This window comes from Daucus carota, chromosome 5 (genome assembly GCF_001625215.2).
Source record: "Daucus carota subsp. sativus chromosome 5, DH1 v3.0, whole genome shotgun sequence".
NCBI lineage: Eukaryota > Viridiplantae > Streptophyta > Magnoliopsida > Apiales > Apiaceae > Daucus > Daucus carota.
The window spans coordinates 734,168-748,801 of NC_030385.2; the positions used below are offsets into that span (position 1 = coordinate 734,168).

A 14,634-nucleotide genomic window follows, 5' to 3' on the forward strand; every position below is an offset into this window, starting at 1 on the left:
AGTATATAAAAGAGAGATAGCGGGTAAAAGTAGTGTGAAAAAGGAACAAAAGTGAGAAAATGGTGGGACTCATTAACTATTTGAGGAAAGTTTTGTAATGTAAAGAAATGAATGCAACGTCTAAAAAAACCCGTAAAAAATGTGATAGTACGGAGGAAGTGTACTTTAATTTTCCCCGTAAATAATGCAGCAGCTAAAAGCCGCGTAAGTACTGACCATCCAGCCGTACATGTACGTCCCAACCGAAATCAGAAAATCTGGTGGCGTTAACGTGTGTGTATAGCGGGAAGTCAATCGTCTTGATTTTCCATTTACTTCTATCGATCTTTTAAACCCACTTCAAGCTCTCTCTTGACATTTTCTTTTCGTAGTAACACGCTTACAAGATACGAATCCGCAACTTTAGTTATTGCTATCGAATATGTAACATATTTCCATTGTCACGATATTAATTGGTCAACGGAATGAATAAAATATCAATAACTTAAAATGTGATTTTTTTTTTAAATTAACTCATCAATAAGGGTCAACCAATATCAGTAAAAATAATTAAAATTTATAAACGTATAGTAAAAGAAATCAAATCATTTTATATATCATCTTTAGATGATTGTCGATATCAAATCATCTTTTACATCAATTAAATTATGATTGTTAGTCGAGATTCGATTATAATACATTCATAATTCATATTAATAGATTGTAGCGTAGATTTATACACAAATTCTAACAACTGTTTTTCTAATTAAATGATTATTTTTTATTATTTTTTAATTGCGTCAATAGTGATAAACTCATGACCACACATTATAAAGAATTTTAATAGAATTATTGGTTTTCACATGCAGATAATGTTACAGTTTATTGTAGTCTATAAATAATAGATGTGCATGATTTGTTAAAATGCTTTTGATATCAATTAATCTCATGATCCTAATTTTTTTTTAATAAATAAGTTAATTTAACAATAAAAAATCACACGAAATCTACATAAACACCAAACACAGTATCAATCACGGATTAATTCATTCTTCTTGAAGGAAAAATTATGTGATTTGTTAAAGATGATATTTACGCATGCGACATGTTTCGCTCTTTTCACTTTCGCCATTGAACGGTCTGAACTATTGACTGAGAATGCAATTTCAGAACAACTTTTATTACTAAATCAGGTACCATACTCACACAAATATTGAGAAAATAACAAAACTCACACAAATCGTGAGATAACAAAAAAAAAAACCAAAACCAAATACAAACTATACACGATAATCTTGAATTTGCCATGAAATATCAGGTAAATCAATATAATCCTTAGATCTGTGAAACATGTCACAAAAACAAGATAATTCGGACCACTCTTGAGAACAAAATCATTGGGAAGAATGAAAAATCTGTATGTGAAATTGAGATCTAAGAAAAAGAAGACCAAATCGAAAAATGTTTCAAATCCTTAGATTCGAACACAAACTAATGCCAAAATTTAAAAAAAAAAAAAAAACCAATCTTACATAACAAGGAAGATTTTTGACGAAATCAAAATTTTAAAACAAGATTTATTGGAAAAAGAAAAACAGCACAAAAGAAATAAAAGGTTACAGGGTTTTCTACCAGTAATTCAGTAAAGATTCGGTGAAAGTCCCGATGACTACTAAGCAAGAGAAAAAAGAGAGAGCGTGTATAGAGAATTTATGCCATACCTAAATTTTCAGGGTTAGTTTTTTTTTTTTTTTTTTAAACTATTCATGGTCCTAATTCCTAATATTATTAGTGTTGATGAATATTAATTCTACTAATCAAAGTGCTAGAATAATAAACCGCAATAATCTAATTTGAACCCTTCAACTTCAAAGCCCTCGTGAGGGTCGTAGGAACTGGAAAAAACAGTAGTTAGCAGACCATATTTTCCATTCAAAGGCACGCCCCCATTTCATGGGACGAGCCAACTTACTCCATCTCTCACAAACACTCTTTACATTACAACAATTCTTCTTCTCCTTCTTCTTTACCACGTATTTGAAGGAACCAACATTCAACAGTCATACTCAGTGTGGACCTATCTATTTACAATTCTATATATATGTCACATTTCTGAGATTCTTTACTATATACATTTGTTTCGATATTTTTTAATTATTTCTTTCGAGACAGATAGGGAGATAGTAACAGCAAATATTTCTGCAGCGGCCAATTGTTCATCTTAGCATCTTTCGGTGAGTGCCCATGATTTATTTCAAGTTTCTGCATGTCTGCATGCACGGGCAGATCTAGGAAGAGGCAGAGACACGTGTCGTCTCTAAAAATTCTTTTTACATTTTCACCATTCTAAATTAATTATTGAAGTGTTCCACAAAATTTAAATATAGATAAGTGTTTTCCGAAAATTTGCTTGTGCCTCCCCAAATTTTAAATTCTAGATCCGCCACTGTCTGCATGCATTTTCTGTTGTCGTAAAATGATCCTGAGTAAATATGCATTGTTGTAGATGGGAGTTATTTATGCAGCAAACAGGTCTAGCCTTGGAAAATCTCCAAGCTTCAAGAAATGGGAACCAAAGAAGCTCACTGTGGAAACAACTCCCTCTTTTTTTAATTTTCCTGCAATCCAGGAATGTTCCTTAAGCTCCGTAAAATCTCTGCCTGAACCGCGTGTTTTTTTCTCTCCATTGGCGGCTAGTGAGCTTGATGCAGCTGCAGTCAGAGTGCAGAAAGTTTACAAGGGTTACAGAACTAGAAGAAACCTTGCTGATTGTGCTGTAGTAGTCGAGGAGCTCTGGTTTGTTCTTTTAAAATTTTCTACTTTTACTTATTAGTCTAATTTATATTGTTATTTAATTCTGGTTTTGAATTTGAGTCTGCAGGTGGAAGGCCTTGGATCTTGCAGCTTCCAAGCAAAGATCAATATCATTTGTCAGCACTGACAAACCAGAAAGCGCGGTTTCGCGGTGGGCAAGGGCAAGGACCATGGTGGCTAAGGTATATCTTACTCCATCTAGTCTGCATTTTTCTCAAATGATTGATTAATAAAATTGGAGTATGAACAGTATTTTAAATTATCTTGAAAGAAGAAAGATCAAGTATTGAAAAGATGACTGCAAATTAAAAAGAAAAAGTGGTTGGTCTTGACCCATTCCAAAGATCATTCAATGTACTTGTAGATATAATCCTTTCTAAGCAGACCAGGCCTTAATATTAATTCTGAATGTGTGTCTTATTTGACCATTGGTTCTGACAAAACAGATAGTATAATCCATATGTATACACTAAGAGTCCGTTTGGCGTAGTTTATAAGTAACTTATAAGTTGAAAAATGTACGTACGTTTTGACTTATAAGCCGTTTAAAAGCTTAGTCATACTGAAAAGCCACATTACTTTATTTCCAACAATGTCAAGATTTGAATTTGACCAGCACAATAAAAAAGATATAAGATCAATGAGGGAGTCCTGATTCTGATTAAATTTCAGGTGGGAAAAGGATTATCAAAGAATGAAAAGGCTCAAAAGCTAGCTCTCAGACACTGGCTTGAAGCTGTGAGTCCACAATCATATTCTATCCTTTTGGTCAATATGTATCATGGATTTATTGGCATTGACATTTCCTGCTTTATCGGTAGATAGTCATGATCTTGCTTGAATTCAGACTAAAAAAGTGTTTACAATGTCCATTCAAAAGACTTGACTACCAATGCATCTATAATTTACTTATTCAACTAGGAAGAAGAATGTTGTGTTTATGGTAATTGACTGATTAATTTTGAACAGATTGATCCGCGGCATCGTTATGGACATAATTTGAAATTTTACTATGATGTTTGGTTTACTAGTCAGAGCCGACAACCATTCTTTTACTGGTACATAATTTGCCACCCGAACTATCAGAAATTTTTGAGGTTTTGTGGTTAGCTTTTCTACAGTAACGAACTCTTGAATCTGATCCGGTAGATATTGCAGGTTGGATGTTGGAGATGGCAAAGAAGTTAATATAGAAAAATGCCCTAGGGCCGATCTTCAGAGACAATGCGTCAGATATCTTGGACCAGTATGTTCATCAGTCGATGCTATTTCTATATTAAAGTGAATTTCACGATGAGTTAATGTTTGCATCAAGAGAACTTGGTTTTAATTTATATTGCATTTGCAGAGGGAGAGGATAGAATTCGAGGTGATCATAGAGCAAGGAAAACTAGTATACAAGTGCAGTGGGAAGCCTTTGAATACAGAGGAGGGATCAAAATGGATATTTGTCCTCAGTACATCTAGTACATTGTATGTTGGCGAAAAGAAGAAAGGGCACTTTCAGCATTCTAGCTTTTTATCTGGTGGCGCTACCACTGCAGCCGGACGATTAGTAGCTCAGAATGGAGTTCTAGAGGTGTGTTACTCGCACCCTAACTTAGTCATGCATTTCTATGGCGATCAACAAAAATTTGCATTTTTTGATACACGTAAAAAATAATTTAAAAATAATCTTTAGATCTCTGAGATCGCGTTGTTCACCTTCTATATGTAAATAAATCTCTGAATTATGTGGTAATTAACTTGACAGGCTATATGGCCATATAGCGGGCACTATTGTCCAACAGAGGAAAGTTTTATGGAGTTCATTAGCTTCCTTGAGGAGCACCATGTTGACTTGAGCAATGTCAAGGTAATAACCTAAACCTAAAGAAAATTCAGACAATATCCTTTTATTCCACGCAGTTTCTTCATCGTGTTTATTAACTTGTTCCAGAGATATGCAATAGATGATGAGGATCCGACCTTAATCAAGCCGACTAAAGGGATGCCTAAGTCAGAGATTGCTAGAGTGTCGTCTTTAGAAAACGTTGTATCTGTTAATAAGGAATCATCTGACACCAAGTCACAAGATTATGAAAATCAGAGACCACCATTGTCGTCTAGATGGACGACAGGGGCAGGTCCTCGGATAGGCTGTGTACGCGAATACTCTCCAGAGTTGCAAAATCAAGCACTCGACAAAGTCAAATTATCTCCAAGATTTCTACTCAAGGCCGGACCTCATACGAGCAATGGCCCTATTCCTTCACCAAGACCAAGTCCGAGGATTCACCTTTCACCAAGAGTTGCCAACATTGGACTCCCAAGTCCTAGGATTGCTGCTACTTAATATGCGTAAAATTGTGAAAGTGGACATGTAAAAGGAGACCGAGGGATTACTTAACTACAGAGAATATTTCGATACTGCAGTACAATGCTTCACAGAATAGAGTCCTGGCTAGCATCATTTTTTCTGAATTCAAAGAATTCTTTCATGCCCAAGCGCCATACTGATACTGAATCACGATACACATTAATTTAGTCATTTTATTTCATTTTTTCTTCATTCACCCTGGAGTTTCTGTAGCCTATACATTTGCTGTTACAAATTTTGAATTTTACTTTCCCGTGCCGTACACTCACCGCTTGGTTTGAACTTCGAAGCCTATACAATAATACTGCTATTAAAATAACGTTAATTAAAAAATCGAAACAGCTTTCAGTTTTCTAGTTTCAAATTTTTGTCGAAAATATTTTCTGTCAAACAAACGGTCGTCTAACAACGTCTCAATTTTAAATTTTGAAAAGAGAGACATTAAAATATCGAAACAGATTTCAGTTTCTTTTCTTTCAAATTTTTCTCGAAAATATCTCCTGTCAAACAAACCGTCGTCTAATTACATCTCATTTTTAAATTTTGAAAAGAGAGACGAGACAAAAAGATTATGCAAGAGCTGAGTAATAAATTGAGTTATTAATACAAATGGAGATTAAAGTACATGAAAAGTCACACTCCCCTTTTAAATACTATCCGTTACAAATTCTTTATAGAGTATTCAAATTTAAACTCTCACGACAAAAGCCCTCACAACGCTCCATATTACCAGCGCAATTCACCTAGAACAGAGCAAAATTGACAAAGATTCAAATGGGTGCTTCTGGAAAATGGATTGCTTCACTCATTGCTACCAAGAAATCTCATAGACCAAATGACCCTGTAAGCCTCTTGGTTTCTTGATCATTAGTATTTAATTTTTTGTAATTTTTATGTTTTTGATTTTTGTTGATTGGATTTTTGTTGAATAATTTAGGAGAGAATGGGTGGTGGAAAGGGTAAGAAATGGACGTTGTGGAGGAGTTCTTCTTCGGGTTCTGGAGGAGGCGTTACGACGTTGTCAGAGGGTACTAAAGTACGAGGACGGTTGTCAGAAGCGGCAGCGAGTGATTCTCCGTTTATGGCTGCCGCTATGGCTACTGTTGTTCAAGCTCCAGCTAGAGATTTTATGGTGGTGAGGCGACAGTGGGCTGCTATTCGTATTCAGACCGTTTTTCGGGCTTTTTTGGTAATAATCTTGTTAAATTCATTCAGATTCTTCGTTACTAATTTAGTAATATACCATGTAATTTTGTTCATAATTAATTGTTAATTATGTTTTGGGAGATGAATTAGTCCAGTTTTTAGTTTTTATTGTTAATTACGTGAAATATATGTGGCTATAAATTTTTTTGATCATTTCGACTTGCTAAATTCTGTTAATATTGGCTTGATGAAGGCAAGGCGGGCTTTGAGGGCTCTGAAAGCAATAGTTAGGCTTCAGGCTATTGTTCGCGGAAGACAGGTCAGGAAGCAAGCTGCGGTGACACTGAGGTGCATGGAGGCTCTTGTTCGAGTGCAGGCTCGGGTCAAGGCTCGATGTGCGTCCGCAGAAGTGCAGAAAGACGAGCCTGATTCGATCAAACAGGGCGGATGGTGTGATAGTCATGGCACGATTGAGGAAGTGAAGACGAAGCAGCATATGAAACAAGCCGGAGCAATGAAGAGGGAGAGAGCAATTGCATATGCCCTTTCTCAGCAAGTAATGTGAACTTGAAAAAGTTGCAGCATTCTGTTTTTTTTAATTTTTTTATTCTGATTTTTTTTTTTTGGATCAGCAACTTAGAACGAATCCCGGTCTGAACTCAAGAAAAAACAAGATGGGTGCGTGTAATAAATTTGATAAAAACTCTGGTATGAGCTGGTTAGACGGTTGGATGGCGAACAAGCCATGGGAAGGCAGATCGATGGAAGAATCCCAAATGGACTCGCCAGATTTGTCATTCGCTTCCAAGAATAAAGAAGACTATAGTGTTACATCATGGTCCAATTATTCGGAACATGATTCAGTGAATGTCAGACGGAATAACATCTCAACCAGAATATCTAGCAGGCCTCAATGCTCGGAGTTTCTTAGCAATGAGAGCCTGTCGTCAATTTCATCCACAACTTCTGATACTCCTGGATCCAGCTGCACTTTGGCAGAGGGGAGTACCGTTAAGCGAGCTGGTTACATGAATTTAACAGAGTCGATTAAGGCGAAACAAAGAGGTTCAGTCGACAGTTCACAGTTGTGCAAGAAACCAAGCCCGCTTTCTAAAGGTCTGGCAAGAAGAAATGCTGCTTGTCAATTTCGTTCAGTCGATTTGAGCTAGAATTTTTACATACATCCAGGGGCATGTGAATGGAATTTAAGGATAGTTCTAGTGAAGATTACTATGTGAAAGTTTTGCTTGTTTTGGGTGCTAGCTTTTGGAGTTCAACTAGTTCTGTTGGACGATTCGCAATAGCTACAGGATTGAGTTGAAGGAATGATTCAAACAAACAGGTGATCCTTTAAAAATCTTTGTATTCAAATTGTTACTTTGTTACAGTTACCAGCAGAAAAGACATTTGGATGGACTGACTTCATAATGTTGGTTGATGTTAAGAGAAATGTCTGAGAAGCAAACTTGTTTGAGTTTTTTTTCAAAAATATTCTAGGTTGGAGAAATTATTTTCAAAAATATGGTGCAACCTCATTTACAACACCAATAACGTGGAAATCAGCTCTAAATCAACTGTGTCGCAATATGAGTTGCAGTTTGTACCCTATTTTTGAAAATAAATTTGAAAATTTCGGTATTTCTGTAAATTTCTGGATTTGTTTTGGTATTGCAAATTATGATATCCTTTTGATGCTAAATTTAGTAAAATCTTATTTTTTGAAGCAGGCATAAATTTTTTGATGATTTCAACAGATATCTTAAGCTAAGTTTCATTGATAGATCTTAGATTTGTGTGTTTAAACATATATAAAAATGTTGACATGTATGAATATGTTAACTAAAGTCTAAAATAGACAAATTTTGATTTATTAGTGTGTAAGAGATATTTGGGCTTCCTTAATTGTATTTCCGTGCCGGGACCATGAAATAGTTTGTGGGCTTTCTGAAATTGAATCTTAAAACAAAATGTATAATTTGACTTGGGATAAGAGATGAGATCAGTGTGTTCCCACAATTTTGGCAGCTGTTTTGATTCATTAGGGACCAGCCACCCCACAATTCATACCTGTACCGGGCTGTACGCAGTGAGATCACATTACAGCATTACGCGTTGTAAATTCATTTAGACCAGGAGAGCAGTGCTACGACTCATATTCTATTCGAAAACATGGCATAAATCTCATTTTTTTTAAAAAAAAAATTAGATTTAGTGAAAGTTAAATTTGATTAAATTACTCCATCTGTTCCAACCATTTTTTCTTTTTGAGCATCCAATTCAATTCCTTAAATTTTAAAAATTACCAAATATTGGGGGTGTTTTAGCCGGGACCATTTCTTCTTTTTGAGTGTCCTATCCAATTCCTTAAATTTTAAAATTTACCATATATTGGGGGTGTTTGGTCGGGACTTTTAAGCCCGACTTCTGGAGTTAAAGTTAAAAACACTTATTCGTAACGTTTGTTTAAAAAATAAGGAGTACTTGTAAAAATATAAGAATACAAGTTTTTGTTTCATGACTTCTACTTCTTTCCAAACACTTATAAGTCTTAATTTGCTTCTAACTTTTACCTCATTTTTTTACTTTAAACAAGAAGCACTTATTTTAAGTGCACCCAAACGACCCTATTGTGAATGGGTCTCACCACTTCCCCAGTTTTCTTTTGTTTTCACTCTAGTATTTCCTTTTTATACATTAAAAATCAATAAATCCAATTACTTCAGCCACTTTTCTTTCTCTTTTCAACTAATTTTTACATATTTCTTAAACTACGTGCCCAAATCATACATAAACAAATTGGTGGGACGAAAGAAGTAAATTTTTAACATAGTATTTACTTATTCTTTCAAAAAAAACAGAGTATTTACTTATAAACCCACTTAAACTAAAGTAATATTATTTTTCTCTAAATTATATAACCTAAATATTAATCATAATTATTAATTTGACGCATAGACAAGTTTTACGGGGACTAGTATTCTATTTAATTTAAAATATTATCATATTATTGATTAAATGATTAAATTATATTATTCTATTATATATAAAATATGCTTTTTTTCTTTATTAGTAACATACTCTCTCTGTCTCAGTAGGTTATTTACTTTCATTATTTGCACGCATTTTGAGGCTCATATAAACTTTTCATAACATTTTTTTGATTATTTTCTTGAATAAAAGTTTAGACGTCAAATTTTTATTGAGGAAAAAATTAGACATGACATTATAACTTTATAGAAACCTCGAAATACTTGCCGAAAAGTAACGGAAATACTTGTTGGGACTGAGAGAGTATATTTTAATATTAATATTTTTATAAAAATAAAAAATCATATTAAAAATAATACTCATGCGACCTACTCACACTCATTCCCTCTTGATTTCAAAAACTCATTTACCGGGAATTTGAGATATTGGCCCGAGAAGAAAAGAGTTCATCAAAGAATGAAGTGTGAATTTCGTTCATTTTATACCATCGAAAGATTTCTTATTTGGTATTCTAAGTTGCAACACATATGACCTAGCAGGCAAACAGTACTGTAATCGGAAATGGAAAGCTTTGGAATAAATATTAAAATAGAAAGTGAAAACAGAAAATGAATGAGTAAGGGAGATATCTAATGAAAGAGACCCATACCAAAGCCAACAATTTGATGGCTATTCTCTCTCGTGTACAATTCATTGATTCATCCTTAAGTTTAATAAAAACAAACGCAGGAATTGCTGCAGTACTGGAATTGGTCAACAAATAGAGCTAAACGACTTTCTTGCATTAATCTTTGCATGTGCATTCATTAAATTCAAGAATCTCGTTTGATTCTATTTCTTCCATCACAAGCATTACATGCGAAATAAGTATTCATATATCATCTATTAAAATTATATTTTATATCATATAATTCAGATTGACCATATAATGATTGTGTTTTGAACAATATATAGTGCCATATAACGAATTAATTGAGAGTACTTTTCTTCAGCAAATTTAATGTGATATTTTTAATTAAACGGCGTTTCTAGCAGATAACTAAGGGTTTGTGCAATGTGTACTCGATAGGCATATGCTAAACACTAAAATTTATGAATTTGGATATTTTTGATTGGTGTGGTTGTTGTAAATGCGGGGGAGTCAATCGTGTAAGCCAATCAAAACACGAAAAATTTATCAAATTTTGTGCTTATATATTATGTGCTCATGGACACATCATAAAAAAAACCGTATAACTAATTAATAATCACGTCAAAAAGTGTGTTTATGATACTACGAAAGTAAAGTCAAATAGATTTTAAAATTTTTAATTTTTAAATTATATACATTTTTATAAATATCTGTTCAAAAAAGCGAGATCATCTCCGATTGCGGTGGCTAAAAATAATTTATTATATTGGACAGTAAAAGAGCATTTTTAGATTGTCTAAAAATGACTGGTTAAATTAGGCATGAAAAATATTATTTCAAATTTATCGAAAACGTTAGACATTATGCTCCACCAGGAATGATTATATTTTAAAATATTATGTAATTATGTTATTATTATATCAAGTAGTTATGTATAAAATATGTTATTTCAATATAATAATAGATTATGTGTAATCTTGTTACAAGTATTTAAAGATTGGTGAAATATCGTCAATATCAAATAGTTGGCTGTAATTATAAACGAGAGTTTTGTATTGTTGGAGTATGAAATTTCTACATATTCTTTACAAAATTTATTTTGCATGTCACACACATTTTTAGTCAAGGGTTTTGTAATGTTGGAAATACTGATATTGTGTAAAATTTACTCAACATGCAATACATTTTATTTTGCCGGTACTGATTATATTGGTCAAATATATTTTAATAATGTTTTGTTATTATTATTTTAAATTGTTATAAATAAAATATATGTCATTTAATATGTACCAGATGATATGAAATCTTGCTACAAGTCTCTAGATGTTAACTGATTATAACTAGCATCAATGGATTGACTAAAAATAATGCATGGTTGGAATGAAATAAATTTTACATATTATTTATAATTTTTTTATGATTTATTTATTAAAATTTAGTTATAAATTTAAAAGTTCATATATCACTACAATAAATAAGCCTATTTACGACGGATTTTTAACACTAAATCCGTCGTAAATGGTCCAATTACAACGGTTTTTTCCCGTCATTTTTGCTCAAGTGAAAAATTCAAAAACTGATCGCAGATTCAAATTTTCATCGCAAGTTCAAAAATTGATCGCAAGTCCATATTTTTGTCGTGACTTGTACTTAGACAATTATGGAGATCTAACTGTAGTAGGAAGATAATTAATTGTACATTGATTATTCTTATGTCGAACATTTCGAAGTTAAACAGAAAAAAAATGATGATTTAACATTACATCATATATAGAGTTTGCAGTTTTAAGTGTCAATTTTCAAAATTAAGATTCCAGCCGTCTCTGTTTCTCAATCTTCACCCCCTTCATTGATTAAACCTTTTCTCTCTTCCATCCTCTCTCGTATTTGCTAGTATTTTTTTATTAAAATCAAGAGTTAATTTTTTTGAGTGCGAGTCTTGTTGAGTACCTTGTTATCAAAGTTGTCATATTTTTTTTTCAAGTTTTCTAATGTAAATTAAAGCGTCTTGTTTGCGCATGTGTGAAATCATCTTCCTACAAAACCCTAACCTGAAAAACACGAATGTGATCCTTTAAATATAAATATTTTTGTATATTTTTTATTGTTTAATAAAATATAATTCACTTATAATATTAGAATAATAAGAAACCCTAAAATTCTCTTGTTTTTGTAGTCGTCTTCATTATCTGAGGGGGCTTTCATCAACTTTCACCGGTGAAAAGCTCCAATTTATTTGTTTTATCTAATTTGTTTTTTTCAATAATCTTCTTCTTCGAAGAAAGATTTCTCTCCTTTGATTTATTTTTCTAGATCTACGTTATCGGAACTTCTAGTTTACGTTTTCTATTCGATTCAAGCAGAGCTTATCGGATACAAGAATTAATCGTCTATCTTGTGGTTTCGACTGTCAGATCTGAGTATTTTTATTTTTATTTGTTTGAGTTTGTTTTTATTTTGATTTTCGGCTTGTATTTCAGGTTGTTTTCTGTCTTTTGTGAGAGCGTTATTTTTCGTTTCTTAGTTGGAAGCGGGGGTTTGATTTGGTGATAAAATTTTGCATGGAATCAAAATTCTGGTTGATAGCTCAAATGATAGCTCTGTATGGACATGATAAAGAGGTGCCAATAATTCAACGAGAATGCATGAAGTGGGTATTTATATTTGTATATACATTATCTTCAAAATTTCGGTTAACTGTCTCTTTACAAGAACAGACGATTAGTTTACAGTTTGGGTGATCATTGGTGTAGTTGCCGTATAATTTTTATTATTAGATTAACGTACACCTTTGTTTTAAAAAAGTTTAAAATAATATTAGTTTATTATTAAAAAATATATTTATAATGAATTATTCTTTCAGGCCAGTTTAAAGTTATTCGTGAACAATGCAAGTTGGATTCAAAATTTCAAACTGTGTATTTTCAATTTTGCTCTTGTAACACTTCGGATCCCACCTAGATTGTGTATAATCTAGATTTTTAATCAAATCCGATTCAGAACTCAAAATTGAACTAACAATATTATTTTTATCAATATATGATATAAGGAACCAAATGCTGCCACTATTAAAGCAGTAATAAAATTATAATAAATTTTATAATCGTAAGAGAGAGCTAGGGACAAACTCTGAAACCATGAATGGTTCATTTTTGTAATTTTGTGCTACTGCAGTAACAAATTTCAATATTGTCCGGCCGAGATGGATCACCATATACATTTATACGTGCTCCGGACAACAGAAGGAGCACACACGAAAAAACTCATGCACATTGATCTTTGGCTAAAGGTTCGTAGCATATTATGGTGCTTTATACCAATAAGGTGACCTAGCTCGCACTCGAGTGCAATCTGCACTGCATATTTATGGATAGATAGAAGAGGACCAAAATATGTATGTACACGATAAGTTTAGTATTAACCAGTACGTAGATCATTTCTTGTTAATCATCACATCTCTCTCTCCCCCTTCCTCTCTCTCTCTCTCTCTCTCTCTCTCTCTCTCCCTCCCTCTCTCCCCCTCTCCCTCTCCCTCCCCCTCTCCCTCCCTCTCTCTCTCCCCCTCTCCCCCTCCCCCTCCCCCTCCCTCTCCCTCTCCCTCTCTCTCTCTCTCTGTATTTGTACTTGCGAAAGAGAAATCATGCTGTTAATTAGTACATTCACTGTATCCCTTCTACCACCAAAGAGGTGCACCCTACCATGAATGGACCACTTGGTTATATCGCCTATATATGTGCAAATATACATTTCTTAATTATATCCCTGTTTTCATTCGATCATGCAACGCAACGTACATTCATACAGACGCAGAGAGACGATATATATAATGCAAATTCTCAACTGATTATCTCGATTACAAGAACCAACCCCTTTCAGCTTTAATTTAGTATACTTCCTGACTCCCGACCATTTGTAAATATAATAAAAATTTTATAATATAAAAATCAACCAGCCTAACTGCTTTCTCTACTATACTTAATTTATACATTAGATACCAATGGATGCCACACTTATCTCTGACTTTTATTACTTTTTCACTCTACTTTGTATATCTTCTTAACCTTTGTTAACCAACTCAAATGTAAACATTTGGGAGGAGGGAGAGAATATATATTTGTATACCGATATATAGTAAAGCCAAGCAATGAACGATATACCGGGAAACATGGGAGCATATGATCTCACTTATACATGAGTATGTAAGTTGTAACAGGCTCATTTCTGTGTACAGCCTAAAAAGAAAGAAAAGAAAAAGCGACATATGTTCATCACAAACTGTCTCAGTATCTGAGCTCTCACATGTACCTTCTGCACATTTACACGAGACTTTTTCCTATTATGATCAAAAAAATTACGATAATATATGACATTGCTTTTATATATCATTCTTTGTCGATAGTGCTATAGCATGCGTCTAAATTTTAAATTCGAGTTATAAACAGTCTACATGCATGTAAACATATACATTATTATTGCTTAATTACTCTCTCCCACTCAAAATAATAGTCGTGTTTGACTTATTCAGCAGTCGGATTTGCTTAACTTAGTGGGGGTGGGGACATATCGGGTTGTAATTCAAGTCAAGTAGCCGAGCCAAGTTTAATCGAGTCGAGCTGAGCCAACTCATTTAGCTAATCGAGCCTAGACCTTTGTCTGAACCCGACTCGTTTAATTTCACAGGTCGAGTCGAGCCGGCCCGTTTAGCTAAACGAGCTGT

The 14,634-nt window shown here is 33.5% G+C and overlaps 2 protein-coding genes across 2 annotated transcripts; both read left to right on the forward strand.

Moving 5' to 3' along the window:
- Window positions 1-1,676: 1,676 nt before the first annotated feature.
- Window positions 1,677-5,348, forward strand: LOC108222500 (IQ domain-containing protein IQM1). The gene is made up of 9 exons (XM_017396422.2): window positions 1,677-2,213; window positions 2,486-2,775; window positions 2,861-2,975; window positions 3,466-3,531; window positions 3,763-3,851; window positions 3,952-4,039; window positions 4,142-4,372; window positions 4,547-4,648; window positions 4,733-5,348. The coding sequence occupies exons 2-9, from the start codon at window positions 2,486-2,488 to the stop codon at window positions 5,126-5,128; spliced, it is 1,377 nt and encodes a 458-aa protein (XP_017251911.1). The 5' UTR covers window positions 1,677-2,213; the 3' UTR covers window positions 5,129-5,348.
- A 450-nt stretch (window positions 5,349-5,798) lies between these two features.
- Window positions 5,799-7,888, forward strand: LOC108222072 (protein IQ-DOMAIN 8). The gene is made up of 4 exons (XM_017395960.2): window positions 5,799-5,995; window positions 6,090-6,341; window positions 6,552-6,854; window positions 6,931-7,888. Exons 1-4 carry the CDS (start codon window positions 5,927-5,929, stop codon window positions 7,465-7,467), a joined length of 1,161 nt encoding a protein of 386 aa, XP_017251449.1. The 5' UTR covers window positions 5,799-5,926; the 3' UTR covers window positions 7,468-7,888.
- Window positions 7,889-14,634: the final 6,746 nt, after the last annotated feature.

Coding starts and splice junctions, on each gene's coding strand:
- LOC108222500 (XM_017396422.2), top strand. CDS start 2,486: ATGGGAGTTATTTATGCAGCAAACAGGTCTAGCCTTGGAAAATCTCCA. Junction 2,776..2,860: donor GTAGTAGTCGAGGAGCTCTG/GTTTGTTCTTTT, acceptor TTGAGTCTGCAG/GTGGAAGGCCTTGGATCTTG. Junction 4,040..4,141: donor GCGTCAGATATCTTGGACCA/GTATGTTCATCA, acceptor TTGCATTTGCAG/AGGGAGAGGATAGAATTCGA.
- LOC108222072 (XM_017395960.2), top strand. CDS start 5,927: ATGGGTGCTTCTGGAAAATGGATTGCTTCACTCATTGCTACCAAGAAA. Junction 5,996..6,089: donor CTCATAGACCAAATGACCCT/GTAAGCCTCTTG, acceptor TGAATAATTTAG/GAGAGAATGGGTGGTGGAAA. Junction 6,855..6,930: donor CATATGCCCTTTCTCAGCAA/GTAATGTGAACT, acceptor TTTTTGGATCAG/CAACTTAGAACGAATCCCGG.